General features: G+C 40.0%; 1 protein-coding gene across 7 annotated transcripts in view; it reads left to right on the forward strand.

The window, feature by feature from the left end:
• Positions 1-16858, forward strand: part of HECTD4 (HECT domain E3 ubiquitin protein ligase 4) — a 178521-nt gene that overhangs the window by 44485 nt on the left and 117178 nt on the right. For all 7 annotated transcript variants that reach the window (XM_078060946.1, XM_078060947.1, XM_078060950.1 and 4 more), the window contains exons 2-7: positions 3287-3804; positions 8077-8166; positions 8760-8890; positions 11633-11741; positions 12425-12563; positions 15147-15317. In XM_078060946.1, the coding sequence (XP_077917072.1) occupies positions 3287-3804; positions 8077-8166; positions 8760-8890; positions 11633-11741; positions 12425-12563; positions 15147-15317 (1158 nt within the window). The remainder of the gene's footprint in view (positions 1-3286; positions 3805-8076; positions 8167-8759; positions 8891-11632; positions 11742-12424; positions 12564-15146; positions 15318-16858) is intronic.

Consider the following 16858-nt stretch of genomic DNA (forward strand, 5'->3'; position numbering starts at 1 on the left):
AAGTACTTCTATTCATTGGGTGACTTCATTATCACTGAAGTACAGTTAGTGACCCTTCCTTCTGATTAAGGATGATGGGGATCTTCCCTTTCTTAAGTAGTTTTCCCCCTTTTTAAAGAGAAAAGTGTTCATTTTCTAATGACATTCTGGTCTTTTTATCTTCTTTAAGAGCAGTTACTGAGAGCAGTGGTTTTATATGAGGATCTGAGACAAATCTATTTAATATTCATAAGTACCAGAATAGATCCTTCATAGCTGACGTACTAAAACTCAAAGGTATGATGTCTTTATGAAATGATTTTTGGCCATGACCTTCAAACTTAGAATTCTGAAAAGCAGCAGTGTGAAGTGCACGGTTCTTAGTTTTCATGAGGGGCCACTGGAATGGATAATGCTGAGTAATCTAATGGATTTCTGAAAGCATAGTGTGCCTTAGATACTGCTAAATCAATAAACATAAGTCACTTAAGTGTGTATATCATATAATATTTGGTTAATTATAACTCATATCTTTTCAGAATATTTGTCTTTCAAGTGGAATGCCAAAATGTAACTGAAGTACTTATAAAAATAGAATCACAAGGAAAGTGCAGAAGTATATTATATAGTGTTTTTTTTTTTTTTCCCAGCTAGTCTTAATGTTTGGAGTTAGATATAGATTCAATCATAAACGTCATTATGAACCATGAAATATCACATTTTAGAACCACTTATCTTTAAGATTGATAAAAGGAAATTGGTGGGTTTAATGTTACTGAGTTGTTCTTTGATTCTTGGGTCTAATAAAAGTCTATTGAATTTTTTAGTAGTTGCTTCATATAACCTAAGTAGATCAGTGTACCATAAATAAAATGTGTGGAACACCTATGTGTTTCATATGTATTTTATTTCATATGTATTTTATATCAGAGTTGAATGAAAATCATAAAACCAATACTGGAAAGCTCTTAAAATTTGTTTTAGATGTTCATAACTAGGAAGACAAAGTTTTGTGGGTTGTTTTCTCTTTCAATTTTATTTGAGAGAGCATGAGCGAGAGAGAGCATGGCCGGGGGCTGGGGGGGGGGATTGGGTGTTGGAGGGAGAAGCAAGCTCCCCGCTGAGCAGGGAGCCCGATACAGGACTTGATCTCAGGACTCTGGGATCATGACTCAAGCCGAAGGCAGACGGTCAGCCGACTGAGCCACCCAGGTGCCCCTTAATTTTTTTAACAACATTAAAATCCTCTCAGTCTTTGGTTTTGATTTTAATGGTGGAGGCTAATTTTTGAGGGGAGATCCTAGAAGGAAAAAAAAAAAGGCAGTCTAGCTTCCTTGGATATTGATTACAGCTTCAAGGTAGATGGTTGCCCTTGAAATGTGATCTTTTTTTTTTTTTTTTTTTAAGGAACTTGAGTTATTTTATCTGCTGCCATGTGAAAAATAATCAAAAGGGTGATTTGTGTTTGAATCCAGTTAAAAGGTAGGAAAATACAGTTTGGTATGAGTTGATTGTAAAAGACCATTTAAACGTTGTTGTATTAAAAACTAAAAATGGCCCTAGTTTTTAATTTTAATATGACTTGCAGTATAGCTTTACCCAATGGTACCTAGTTGAATACAAATACAGCCTGGCTGGAATTTTTTTCCTTTTGTTTAAAAATTATCATACAGTTAAATTGACCTTTTTAGGGGGTTTACTGTTCTATGAATTTAACACACCTATAGATTCATGTCCCCCCCCCCCCACCAGCATGCAGAACAGTTTCTTCATCCCGAAAAACTTCTTCATACTATCGCAATATTAGTCCTACCCTGCCTATTCCCCTAACCTCTGACAATCACTGATCTCTTCTCCATCACCATAGTTTTATTCTGTTTTTTCCAGAAAGTCCTAAATGGAATCTTACAGATGCAACCTTTTGAAATTGGCTGCTTTCCTTCAACTCAATGCCATTGAAATTCATTGAAGTTGTGTGTTTCAATGGTTCTTTTCTTCTTATTGCTAAGTTGTTGTTTGAAATCTTATGGCATTTGGATGTTATTTCTGATCTGATAGTCTGGCACTGAAATTCAAATTGTTTATCCTTTTTTTCAACACTGAACATGTTTTTCAAATAAATGAAGTACATTTTTTGAATTGGAATTATTTATAAGTAGGCTCCACACCCAACGTGGGGCTTGAACTCATGACCCTGAGATCAAGTTGCACACTCTACCGACTGAGCCAGCGGGTGCCCCAGAATTTGTTGTTTAAACAACATTTTTTCAGTTCAGTGACTTGCATATATAGCTAAGCAAGGCAGTTACAGTGTTTACATTGTTCTGGAAGTTCTTGTTGTTTTATTGGGCTAACAGTTTTTAAGGGCAAAATTTGAAGTAGTAAAAGTATTTTGCAGGTTTCTGAGAGAAATAAAGTGATCTATAACCTTTTAAAATGCAGTGCCAATGACGTGACAGAATTTTCTTTGCTTTTATTTCAATCCTCTTCTCACCCTGACTTTCTGGTCTACTGAGAACCAGATACCCCTGGCGCCTGATAGTCTGTTAATGTGCCTGCCCCTAGAGTGCCCTCCTTTGTTGCTTACAATAGTCTGTTCGTTTTAACCTAGTTGAAGTTCTGTGCATCGACTTTTTGCATCATAAAGTTAAATTCTTTATCTTGATAGCTGGTTCCTGTCTTAGGATTAAGGATTTAATGGTTTTATTCCCCTAGCTGCTGAAAGTCTAGAGGCCTCCTGGTAATTGTATGTTTTGGCAAGAAAATAGTAGTGATTCCTCTATCAGTATGAACTGAATAAATCTATACCATGTCACCAATTGAAATAATGGATTAACAGTAGTAAGAATGGAGTGTTCTTCAGAATCAAAGAACAATACAGTATCAGTCATTTATGAGTAGGTATATTCGATTCTGAAGATAAAATTTTGTTCTTTTCACTTACAATCCACCTGGTAATGGGAGTTAGAGACTTACATTTAACTCCAAAGCATTTAATAAGGACCTATACCTCAATTTTCTAAAATAAATTACTTGAATTAATTTCTGACTTCCACCCTTAACTGTTTTCATGATTTGGCTTCTTTGACTTAGGTCTGATATTACTTTTAATTGGAGCACTAGCAGAAACGCCACGGGAAAAAAAATCTCCAGCAAATACCTGGCTTTACAGCACATGGTTTCAGATTTGGCCCCAATTAAGCTGATTTATGTGGACCATTTTTAGATACCATTGGATATATTTGCATCCATAGATGAAAGCCATGGTGAAAACAGTACCTACCAACTTCTTTGTTTCTTCCCTTAGATTTTAACATTTGAGACCAAGAACCCGACGGAATTAGCTGAACGTCTGCGCTCTGTTTGTGGGAATCAGAGCAATGCCTACGCGCGCCTGCTGGAATACCGCCTGAATGCCTTACGAGGACTGTGGAATGCCCAGCGCCAGCTGGCCTTGGAGGAACAGCATGAACGAGAAAGTTCGGGTGATGAGGAAACATTGGCTCTGCTCAAACGCCAGGGCTTGTTGCAGCAACCCGAGCAAGCTCCCTTCACGTCTCGGATGGGGCTCCTGCTGGTCTTCCCCCTTATTCAGTCCCAGAGCAGAACGGACCCCTCTCTCTGTAACATAACTGCTGAGGTGCTATTGAACTGCCTTCGTGACTGCCAGCCTTTGAGCCTGACCAAGGAGCCTGCTGACTGTCTCAATGGAATCGAAACTTTGCTGTGCTCTTGGCTAGAGGACCCTGCTGACACCGGCCGACACATCCCACATAAGCAAAAAGAAAATGCCGCTGCTGCTCTGGTGGCTTTGGCCTGTGCCAGGTAAGGACCAGCAGAGGTACAACTTGGTGGCCTCGTGACGGCTGCTGCCGGGGGGGGGGGGGGTTTGTTGGTGAGTGAGAGGCAAGCATATGTGATGGAAGTCTTAACATCCAGTAGTCCTTCTTTGTTGGCAGTATTGAATTTCACAGCCTCGACAGTGCATAAGATACTTTCACCAAAACTTGGCACCAGGACCCTGAGCTGGAGCCTAAGTTCAAGTGTTTGCTGTCTGCCATCCTGTGATAAAGCTGAAGGGCTTAAAAAGGAGAGCCAACCCTTGCCGTTATCTACTCACCCCCTAGATGACTAGTGCTTTAGGTCCAGCAGTTAGTGGAGGATGGTATATCTATATTTCTCCTGGAAGGATGGTCAGAAAATTGGTAGAGCTGTTAATTTTTTTTCATGGATGTCATACAAGGAGTGTTTCAGCAAGTGCGTGGGTTATTACCTGGACTGTCATGCAGGCTTGGTCACAAATTATATTTCTGGACCATGATGTTTGCCTCCATTAATTTAACTGAAAGATCTCTCTGTATATGTCCAGATTTAATAGTGTGCCATCCTTTGTAAGCAGAGGTTATTGATCTAATATCAGTAGGAAATGTTGGAGTTACTTTTCGAGGAGAGGGTCTCTACATTCTCTTGCCCAGTAACCTGTATGATCATTGGCACAATTTTGTGAGAAAAAGGTTCACTGCCCTTGCTTGCCTCTAAGCTAGTTGTCTAGAGACCAATTAGGACCATGGTCTGACAGATTAGTGTCACTAATTAATGTCACTAATCTGTGCTTCTCCCTTCAGAGTTCTTCCTCTTTTTTTTTTTTTTTTTTTTTTTTTTTTTAAGCAAAGTGTATGTGGGAAAATTCTTCTTGGAAGATTATGAAGTTCTTGGTTGTAAGACTTCTTCCCCTATTTTTATGGTTTCAAAGTTGACCTTCAAATGGTTGAATCTCAAGCTATTTTTAAGGCAAAATGGCACCAGTATTTACTGTCAGTTTCTTTGCCCTGAGCAAACTGTCATAGCCTAGTTTTAGATCTCTGAAGATGGGTTGACTGTGGAAATCCTGACATGAGCTTAAATCTGGAGACATTACTGGGTAGCACTGAAATAAGTTTTCCTGGAAAGGCTTTATATTAGATTGATAGTTTGCATTTGTAGAAGACCATTTCAAACCCTCAATAGACTTGTTACTAATACAAAAATCCCATTTTGGGGGGCACCTGGGTGGCTCAGTCGATTGGGCATCTGACTCTTGATTTTTGGCTCAGATCATGGTCTCAGGGTTGTGAGATCGAGGCCCATGTCGTGGTTCCGTGCTCAGTGGGGAGTCTGCTTAAGGTTGTCTCTCTCCCTCCCTTTGCCCTCCCCTCCCCCCCATGCATGCGAGTGCGTTTTCTCTTTCAAACAGGTAAATCTTTTTAATTTTAATTTTTATTATTTACTTTTTAAAAAGATTTTGACAGGGCGTGAGAGAACACAAGCAGGGGGAGTGGCAGAAGGAGACGAAGAAGCAGGCTCCCCACTGAGCAGGGAGCCCGATGTGGTGCTCTATCCCAGGACTCTGGGATCATTACCTGAGCAAAGGCAGACGCTTAACCTACTGAGCCACCCAGGCACCCCTAAATCTTTTTTAAAAATCCCATTTTGAGAGAATTTAAAAAATTTTTAAAAATATTTAGAGAGCAAGACCATGAACAGAGGGAGGGACAGAGGGAGAGGGAAACTCTGAAGCGAACTCCTTGCTGAGCGCCGAGCCCGACATGGGGCTCAGTCCCACAACCCTGAGATCATGACCTGAGCCAAAATCAAGAATCAGACACTTAACCAACTGAGCCACCCAGGCATCCCGAAAATTTGCTTCTAGATAGGATTGTCTTTAGACAGATTTGGAATGTTAGGAATAATCAACTTAGTTTTAAACATTTTCATTTATTGAACATGGAGTCAAAAAACTTATTGTGCCCACATTCAATCTGATAGTTACTGAAGTTGTTTCATGTGCTCGAGATTCCAAATTCCATTCAGAAATGTTGAAATGAATGTTTTTATTTTCTTCTTGGTGTTTTTTGTTTTGTGTTTAAAGATGGTTCCTACATTGTATTGCTAATATTGTCACCTCATTCTGGACTTTCTTTACCTCCAGAAGTCCTAAGCTTTTCAGTTGGGTCATCTATTTTAATGAGGTTATTAGGGACAAACTTTTGAGATTGATGCTTTCAAAGACAAAACATTTTCAAAAAATTATTTTGAATATGCTTATTTGTTAAACCGATTTATTGAGTATCTTTGCCAGGAACCTTGCTGATTCTTAGGAATATAGTGATTCATGGTTTCAAACCTTGCAGTTGAATGGACTGAGGCTGATTCACTTTGTAAATAATTATTTCTCACCGTGTGCAAGGTACTCTTCTAGGCAGTGGGAATACAATAGTGAGCAAGATGGTTGGTCCCTCGAATTGCAAAGTTGACCTGAATAAGGTAACTTCAGAGGGATATTCACTTATAAAAAGACCTACCAGGATATTTTGATAGAGAATGATGAAGTGGAGGGTGGGACAGAATTAGCTGGAGATAGTAGGGAAGGCCTTACTGAAGAGGTGACCATTGAACAGAGGGCAGGATGAGGAGAAAGAGCCAGCCAGACATCAAAAAGTCAGTGATAGTGTGTTCTGGTCAAGAAGAATAGCTGGTGGCACAACTCGGATGCTCTTTCTGTGCTTGGGGTTGCTGAGGGGGACAGCAAAGTAACCCAGGAGCTGGAATGCAGTGGTAGAGAAAAGGGGCAGGAGAGGAGCTTGGCAGGGCTCAGGTCATGTAGGGGCTTAGGAGCCATGGAAGGAGTTTGAATTTTATTCTGAAAATGTGATTCAGTCTGGCAGGTAATAATACCTTATAGTTGGTTTAATGGTCTTAAGTGTTCCAGTGGCTTTTGCCCCTTTAACCTCACTGCATGCCAGGGAGATAGCCCTGGTGGACAGATGAAGAAGCAAAAATCCATAGGAATTAGGTGACAGGGTTGAGATGGTGTAGCTGGTGAGTGGCCTGACTCCCAACTTGAGCTTTTAGACCCTATCTGCTGCCTTCCTGCTTTATCCTGTTCTTTAGTTTGGATTCTTTGAACACCAGAGGTAGTGAAAGGAGCAATTAAGAGGACTTCAAGCCCACTCAGTCCAGTGTCAGGTATTCCATTTCTTTTGGGGTTGAGGCATATGATACCTAGCAATTAAAGCCTTGGCTAAGAGAATAAGGCAGTGATCTGAAGTCAGCCTATCTGATACAGGCGATCATTTAGTTCAGGAAATGTTCTGTGGTGATTTATACTTGGGATCTGGCCAGGTAAGTCCTGTGCATCTTAAAAGCACCTTCTTTTAGATCCTGTTGACCATATTCTAGATTTCCCAGAATCTTGAGCCTTGGGAACCAAAAGGAAATTGGGTAGTGGTGAGCTCTGCAAGCATTAGTCACATACTTCACAGCAAGGGAAGCAGAAGAAACACACCTCTAAGCACAAAATATTTATTTCAGGGGCGCCTGGCTGGCTGTCGGTAGAGTGTGTGAGTCGATCTCAGGCTTGTGAGTTTGAGCCCCGCATTGGGGTAGACTTAATAAAAAAATACATTATTTGAATGTATTCCTTTGCAGTCATATTTAAGGTGATAGTTTGGGGAGATGTTATGTGAAATGGATGAACTCAGAGGTACCTGGGTGGCTCAGTCAGTGAGGCATCTGCCTTCAACTCAGGTCATGATCTCCGGGTCCTGGGATCGGGCCCCACGTCGGGCTTCCTGCTCAGTAGGGAGTCTGCTTCTCTCTCTTTCTCTCAAATAAAATCTTTAAAAAAACAAAACAAAACAAAACTTAATGATATTTAAAAATGAAGCCTGGAAACACTGTTAGACTTTAAGTATAACCCTGTTCTATAAAATCTCTCTTCTAGACTAGAGAAGGACTTCATGAAATGGTGCTGAAGCATAATAGCCACATGTGTTTTGTTTGAGCCTTAGGTTTTGAACCTTTATTTTGGGAGAAAATTGTTTACCTTTACAAATGCAGGGAGAACATGCTAATTGGCATAATTGGTGCTGCTCACATAGTAACTTTTTGTATGAGCCAGTGGTAATCTGTAAGAATCCAGTATATTTGGTACAATAGGTCTGATCCACGGAAGCGGATAGACCCCTTTTGGGACCCTCTCATGTGGTTAATAAAATTAACCTTGTTATTCGACTTTTCAATTTTGATGATTTTTCTGTTCCCCCCTTTTATTTTTAGGGGATCGTTGAAAACTTTTGTCCATACGGTCCATCTGTTACAGAAACAGACTGATCTGGGGTCCCTGCCTGTAGCTGATGTACTATATAGGTAAGCTATCACTTTGGATCCTTCTCTCCCCCCACACACATAAGGGAGATTTGTGCATAAAGCCTTTTAAAAAGTAGATTGCTAAACTCATCAATGAATGATTCATATTTTAAAATAAGTATATTCATCTTAAGAATTTTGTTTGTGTCATCCTCCTTTGAAAGTGTTCCTAGAGTATGCTAATTCTCATTTTTTTATTTTGTGGGTTTTTAAGAAAAATGTAATAGCTTATAATGAATTCTTATGGATTTTAAGGTATGTTAAGGTGTAAAGGAGAAACTGAAAATCATTCATAATCTCATTATCGAAAGATAACCTCTCTTAATGTTTTGATATGTGTGCCTCCTAATTCATACCCTACCCCCAACGCATGTATATATAAAACCTATACGTTTTACACACAGCTGTACTTTATTATGACCTTTCTGTAAGCACTGCTTTGTAATTTTTAAATTTAAAAACATGAATAGTTTTTCCAGATGTATATTTATATAAACCTATTTTAGTTGTCTGCTCTGTAAGATGACTTTCATTTTCTTGCTGAAATGGATGGTCTCAGTGTCTTTATGATTCTCCCATCTCCCCATTTTTAGGCTGTTGCTTTTGGAAGGGGGGCCTGGATCCCCCTCCTGTTTGCTCGGTGGCAAACACATAGTATCATGGGGGTATGAAGACATGTTGCCTGCACCAGATAGCAACACTGGCTCCAGTTCTGAAAATAAAGGTAATGTAGGGGCTTTTGCTCCTGTGATTGAAATGAAGATGTGAAAAGAGTGGTTTTAGATCGTTGTGGCAAATGATTTAGATAGAACTGTGTTCCTTTTAACTAAAAGCGCTAGGTTCCTATACAGTATGTTCATTGTCTGCTTTATCAGTAAAAGTGTAAAAGCTGATACTCAGTGAGGTAAGAAAATGGATAGGTTTTGCTATCGCAAGGAAAAGGTATCATCCATATACTTTAGCCTAGGAGGCATGAATTACTTAAGTTGACTCCTGGATATTTGTGTTTGAGCCTGGGAGCCTCAAGTTGAATTTTTATATCCGTGAACAGAATATCTGGTCTTGCTGCCTGAGCCTGATGCTGTTTCCTTTAGTAATTTATTAGGACTGTTTTTGATGAACCCTCCCATCCTAAACCCCCCCCCCCCCAAAAAAAAAAGAGAGCAAGAGATTGTTCAAAGGAACATGAATCAAGTATCTCCTTTAACAGAATGGTCTGGATTAAAATGTTTTTACACTTTCACGAGTATTCCATATCAGTTTATTCTGATTTCTGTGAAAATGGCAGCAGCTCTCTTAAGTGACCTTCACTCGCCTGGCCTGTGGGATGGAGGAGGCCTCTCCATGTTGCGTGGTCGACGTACTGAGTGGTACCACGGCCCCACAGGCCAGCCTCTTCTAGGCCGTGTGTGCACTGCCGCTCCTACCTGCGGGGTTGCAGGCTTGCCAAGAGTCCACCCTGCTCGCAAACCTGTTTGCTGTTGTAACTGGTATCATGATTATATCATTAAACATTACATAACTGATGAAATAGGAATTTAAAACACCCCAGGAAATTGTTTCTAAAACATTCAGCTTTCTTATGGAAAGACTCAAAGTGAATCTCTAAGAAATTGACGTTAATTAGGTATGGGATTCAGAGCCTACTCTGCCCACCCTTTCATTTAGAACCCTTGATGGAGGCAGACTTCTGGGGCAACCAGAAGGGCATGGGGTGCAATCTAAGCAGCAGGCCACCTGTGCACCTTTCATCCCGGGTCCTGTGTCTGTTCATGTCACTGTTGAAACAAATAGTCAGGTGAGCTGGTAAGAGGAACAGGCAAGACTTTTAGCTATGATGCAACTAGAGTCCATGGGAGAAGCAAAAAAAGCCTGCAATACCCAAGAAGTTCTTAACAGAGGCTGAAATTGACATCTTTAAATAAAACCAAACCCCTTCCTGTTCTTCTTTTACTTTCTTTAACATATCTCCCTTGGAGTAGTTTCTTACTGAGGATGATGGTGTTAAGCTGATCTACTTGTTTTTCACTCTCTTGTACCTTTAGGTTTTTTTTTTTTTTTGTACCTTTAGTTTTGCTTCCACCTAGAGAATCTTTTTTTTGTCTTTTTTTTTTTTTTTTGGTTTAAGATTTTATTTGAGAGAGAGAAGAGAACAAGAGAGAGCACAAGCAGGGGGAGGGGCAGAGGGAGAAGCAGGCTCCCCACTGAGCAGAGAGCTGGGTGCCGGGCTCGATCCCACATGAGCTGAAGGCAGATGCTTACCCAACTGAGCCACCCAGGTGCCCTGCGAATATTTTTCTTATAATTTTAAAAGTAATCTTATTTTTAATATGGAAACATTCGACAGATGTGGAAGTTGAGAGAATGCTTTAAGTCAACCTTATGTACTCATCACTCAGCTTCAACAAGTATCAGCTCGGGGCCAATCTTGTTTAATCTGTCCCTTTTGCTCCCACCCCTTGTCAGACTTCTCAGAAGGCATAGAGCCTCAATCTAAAGAGGGTTGAATGAATGGATATTTATATGTTTCAAGTTAAAATATTTAAGGAGGGAAATTAATTTTAGAAATGATTACTCACAACTGATTGCTCAGAAAACAGTTAAGTTCCAGTTGTCTTGGATTAGTAGACTGAATTCTTAACAGCATACTCACTAATGAGTGCTGTGGTGTGGGTTTCCTTTAATATGACATGTAGTAGACAAACAGTGAAATGATTATGAAAATACCAAAAGTTTTATAAGCTCTCTTTTTAAGACCAATTCTTTAGAAGGTAAGTTAGTAAGCCATTTAATGGTTCTGTAGACTGATACTGTTTGTTTTAGCTGGCAGAGGATATAGCTAAGGGCAAACATAGTGGCTGGATGGGAAGTCCACAGAAGCATGTGGTTTGTTCATGTATTTCATTGGTATTTCAACATAATCTCATTTGCCATTTATGGAGCTTTGATTTTGTAGCCGAGAGCAAATGGGTGTTTACCTGCATTATCTCATTTAACCATCACAGCGACTCTTGATGTACATATTATCCTTCTCTTATGGACAAAGAAACTGAAGTTCAAAAAGGCCCAAGGGCAACTAGTAAGTGCCCCAAACTCTTAAAAGCTCACACCTTTTAAACTACAGAATCATTAGTGAAAGTACTGTAGTCCTAGTCATTTCAGATTAGAATTAGGAACGCATAAATTTGACATTTTTGCTGTTCAAAAAAGAAAACTTTTGGCAGGCAGGACTAGGTTCTCCTGCTATTATCTGTTTGACCTCTTTTGCTGATCTTGGTTCCTGATCCCACATGCATTTTGGATGTTTGATTTGGGGGTTAGAGGAAGTCACATTGAAGCACTTATTTTAGAGGTGGGAGATTATCTCTCACCCCACCTCCTAATGGCTTTTTCACTAGAAAAAGCACGTTTATAATTTCACTAGAAAAAGCATGTATATAATTTACCTGTGAAAAAACGATTTCAGATGCTGACTTGGGGCGCTGTCTCACGGCAGATGGTCTTTACCTGTATACTACTAACTCAGTTGGAAGAGGAGTAAGCAAATTGGGGTCTGGATTACATGGTACTCTCAGGTCAGTTGCATGGAACTTGCTGAATGATTTGGCTGGAACATTTCCTTCCTTATATAAATCTCTCTGAAGAAGACACCTAGGAGGCATATCCCCCCCCCTCCCCACCCCCAAGACTGACTAGTAACTAAATAAGTCTGAACAACTTCATGTAATTTGGGTTTTCTTGGATTAGTAGACTCTTGTTCTGTTCATGCATTTCGGCTTTGTTTTGACTCTTAAAGAGCTTGGTAGCCCTCAGGTCATTGTTTCTAGCCAGAAATTCCTCTATGATCAGAATTACTATAATATTAGTGACTTCTCCATGTTGATGAATGGACATTTTTCTAGTTAAGTTTTTTTGTACTTGGATTTCACATTGGATTAACAGTGCTTTGCGGTTGGGATATAAGATCTGTGAATTGCTGCCAAAAGAAACCACAGTTTGAGATCCTTATATATATTTAATTAGATCTTTTCCCCAACTTTTTCTCCTCTCTAATTTGTTGTGGAAAATTAATATTTGCTGTAGGTTTTCAGTTGCAAAATGTTAATGTAATATATTTATTCTCCTTTAGATATTTTGCATAGTCATTTTTAAAAATTAGGTGGAAAATGTTTGTCTGTTGTAGCGCATTGTGTGGTTTCGAACACTGCCTGCCTACTCAGCCACTATACTTTTTCTTTTTTTTTTTCTTCCTCTGCAGAGGTTTTGTGTACTGCCGGAATGAGGAGCTGGAACCAGGATGGGTTGCTTTTGGCAGTGGTAATCTTCTCCACCGGCCTGTATCTTTTGATAATAAACCTCACTCCCTTTTCCAGGTCATTGACCAGAATACCCTTCAGGTAAAAAGAAAACCAAGATGTTGTCTTTTTATATTTTGAAGACAGTAAAGGAAGTTGCTGACCTCATCAGAAGGACTAAGAACACCGCTGATCTAGTTTCCTGCCATAGTGGCATCCTTTTAATTGTCACCATTTAGGCATTCTGTTTTCTCTGATATCTTAGAGTTTCCCCACATGATCTGTGTGAATGTGCTCTCTAAGAGTTTCTAAGGCCATCGACAAATTTTTATGATCAAAAAAAAATTCTGGAGAGTCAAAGATGGTGTGTATATGTACTAGCTATCTTTGTTTGTTTGTTCTTTTGCCAGATCTATTTTGGGAAGGCATCATTTCCTTATTTGATTTGTTCTAAACAGGCTTTCGGTAGCAGTGGGAGCTTTGAGATGAGTTTGGATAAAATCATTACGTGTTAGGGATTCCGAGCTCCTCTGTAGTGCTTCCAAACCTGGCACTCATGCCAACACTTGGTGCATTACACTGCAGTCACCTGCTCTTGTCTCTTCCCCACTACCATACATGCCTTTAAGTCTGGACCCTGTCTTACCTATCTTTGTGTGCTTAGAATGTAGCACAGAGCCTAGCATTTGGTTGTTGTTAATAGAAACTGTCCTTTTTCAGTGTCTCTGTGCCGGGCCCTGGTCTAGGCAATTTACATACACTTCTCCTATCTGTGAGACAGAACGATAGCAGTTTCGTCTTACAGACAAGGCAGCTGAAGCTAGGCATATTATAAGCACTTGGCAAGTGTTTATTGTTCAGTGAAGGAATGTAGCTCCGACATTAAGGGACTCGCCCAAGGCCACACAATAATGGCAGCATAAGAACTTGAACCCATGGTTCTCAGCACTAGAGTTCAAGCTTTTTACATTCCACCTTCCTGCCTTTCAACCAAAGGTGAACTGCCTGGTTAGAGTTCGCATCTGGGGTGAATGCCCTGGGAGCAGTTCCAGGCAGGACTTCAGTGGGATGCTGCATCTCCTTTTGTCTGTCACTCAGCTGTGCCTTTCCTGGTGAACAGGGACTGCGTCTTATTCACTATCGTATCTCCAAAGCACACAGTAGCTGCTTAATAATTGTTAGAGGAATAAAAAGAACAAATTGACAAATAGATGCCCAGTTGACTTCATTTTTTTTTTTTAAGATTTTATTATTTGACAGAGCACAAGTAGGGGGAGTGGCAGGGAGAGGGAGAGGGAGGGAGAAGCAGGTTCTCCACTGAGCAGGGAGCCTGATGTGGGGCTCGATCCCAGGACCCCAGGATCATGACCTGAACTGAAGGCAGATGCTTAACTGACTGAGCCACCCAGGTGCTCCTTGACTTCATTTTTCATTGCTAATGTGGACAGATGAGGATATGTCCTATATTTATTTGAAGTAGAATTATAAGCCTGGGAATTAGATGTTAAATCTTGGGACATGGTTTTTTTTTTTTTGAGGCAATGTCCATTTCCTCTGTTTTATTGCAAAAACTTCAATTTTGTTCAAGAAAACCACGTTTTCGCGAAGTAGGTGATGTGCATTGGAGCAATTTGGGGATATCTTAGGCCAATCAGTAGCTGTCAACTTTCTAGATTTCCTGGCACTACAAGTTACAAAGTGTGGTTACAGCAACTACATTACTTTTTAACTTTTGAAATAGATAAAACAAGTCTGGAGAAAAGTTCATATGAAATGAGTTCAAGGGTCAGAAGTAACCTTAGGAAAATGAGTGACTCCCCTCGAGAGCTGGAGTAACTGAAAGTGGTTCTTACTGTTCTCAAAGGCATCTGACCTCTAATTTTTATTTTGGGATTTTCATTTCTCCTACCCTCAGCATTTTTGAAAAACCTAGTCAGCAGTTTTTTGGGTCCCCATTTTCTCTCATTCTAAGGGCTTTTCTCTTGCAGAAAAAATGAGTATGTAACTACATGTTTAATGTGAAATCTTGCAAAGCTCATTCGTTACACTGAAACTGAAGGATAGTTAGTATTAGAAACACATGCCTTCGTGTCTGATACAGAGAATTGGTGTTTGTCGTTTTCCTCCCAGTGGACTTGGTGCATCTCACTAAGCCCGCATGTGCTGGGTTCGGGTCTTGCGTGTGCCTTCACTTGTTTACTTTCTCCTTCCCCTTCTCTCCCTCCTCTGCCTTCCCTCTTCCTTCTGCCCTCTTTTTCACTTCCTTCCATATTTATTGAATAACTGAGTTAGACTCTGAATTTAGTGCTGGGATATAAAAGTAAATAAGATATAGTCCCTGTCCTTTTTTAAATATAATAGTCTGAAATTCTTTTTCAGAGGAATAAGGAAAACTTAGGACATTTCAGCAAGTACTATTTCTCTAAAGCTTTGTCTTTAATATTTGATAAAACACACCTGCTTAGCAGATTTGGATATTTTTAGCTTTTATCTGTCGCATGGCCCATTGAATGAATTTTTATATTTCTGTCATATAATTTTCATCTCTTAGAGATAGCAGTTTTATTTTGACCAGGAAGCCTATTGGATTCTGATCTTGGACTTAATAGCATTAGTGATTAACTGATAGAATTAACCAGAAATTGTATGTCACCCTAATGATGTTTTCTTCCCTTTCATGTCCAGGTGTGCCAGATGGTGCCAATGCCAGCCAATCATCTCCCTGTTGGCAGCACCATGAGCACTGTGCACCTTTCTTCAGATGGTACTTACTTCTATTGGATCTGGTCTCCTGCCAGTCTGAATGAGAAAACACCTAAGGGACATTCTGTCTTCATGGACATTTTTGAACTTGTGGTAAGATTCACTTTCTCATTTTGTATCTTTGCAGAGAAATTTCCATTTGCTTTCTTTTTGTATTGGTTTACAAAGGACCCAAGAAAGTTGGAGTATGTACAGTGTGTCCACTCTTGCCTCAAAATTGGCTTTTCTTTTGGATTTCTTTGAAGGTTTCTTTGTTTGGAGTTGTATGACACAGATAAAGCCAAGCTTTCTGAAGGTTAATCTGGCAACAGAGTGCAGATAGTAATAGTTAATGTGTAGACAGTGGAATTTTTTTTTTTTTAAAGATTTTATTTATTTATTTGACAGAGAGACACAGCGAGAGAGGGAACACAAGCAGGGGGAGTGGGAGAGGGAGAAGCAGGCTTCCCGCCGAGCAGGGAGCCCAATGCGGGGCTTGATCCCAGGACCCTGGGATCATGACCTGAGCCGAAGGAAGCCACTAACGACTGAGCCACCCAGGCGCCCCTAGACAGTGGAATTTTTAAGTAGAAATGCTCATGGGGCTTGTTGGAAACTTGGAACTAAATTACAATGGCAAGATTGGAACTATAGTAGATACTGGGAGTCTCTGAGAGTGAGGACAATTAAAATCATGAGAAGGCATTCATTCAGTAGATACTAGCTGTCTACTGTGAGTCAGGCAGTGTTGTCTTTAGGTGGTGGGAATACAATGATGGGCAAGGTGAGCAGGAACCTTGCTCTAATGGAGCTTGTATTCTGCCTGGTGGGTGGGTTGGAGCGGGTAGTCGTGGAGTGACAAAAATTTAACCATAAAGAAGTGAGCAAATAAGCAGATTAGATGATTTTAGGTAGCGAAGGAAAAGTCGTAGTTAACCAGATGAAGAAGTTGGGGAATGGGGAGAGTAGAACATTCTAGGAAGAAGAGACTACAGGTGCAAAGGCCCTGTGGCAGGAGTAAGCATGTGTGTTTAGGAAATGACAGTGGGCCAGAGTGGCTGGAATACAGAGGAGAGAGCTTAGTGTAAGAAGACAGTAGGAGCCATGGAGTCTGGAATTGCACTTGTCTACTGTGGTAGCCCGTAGCCACATGTGGCTACTTAAATTTAAATTAGAATTAAATAAAATTAAAACTTCAGTTGCTCACTCACATTAGCCACGCTTCAAGTGCTCAGTAGCCACATGTGACTGGCTTCTGTATTAAACATCAAAGATCTAGAACATTTCCATTGTTGGAGACCTGTAAAAGAAAAAAATTGCCCCAAGCCAATCTGTGACAAAACATTTTTTAATGATGTAATTTACAGCCTCCTTCTGGGAAGAAATTCATAATCCTGGGGAAAAAAACCCACTGAAGTAATTTTTGAATAAATTTTAGTAGTATTTTTTTTTTCTTTTTTAAATTTTAGTAGTATTTAAACTTCTTCTGGGAAACCTGTCACCTATCCGCCAGTTAACTATCAATCAGGAGTCTAATATCATAAAGTACATTCTCTTCTTTTTCTATCTAGTTTCTCAATTTAATCATCTTTTTTATAAGATGTTCCAGCCACAGTGAGTCTTTGAATTGGTCTGCTGGAGATTGTACTACTTGA

The sequence above is a fragment of the Halichoerus grypus genome, chromosome 13 (genome assembly GCF_964656455.1).
Source record: "Halichoerus grypus chromosome 13, mHalGry1.hap1.1, whole genome shotgun sequence".
Classification (NCBI taxonomy): domain Eukaryota; kingdom Metazoa; phylum Chordata; class Mammalia; order Carnivora; family Phocidae; genus Halichoerus; species Halichoerus grypus.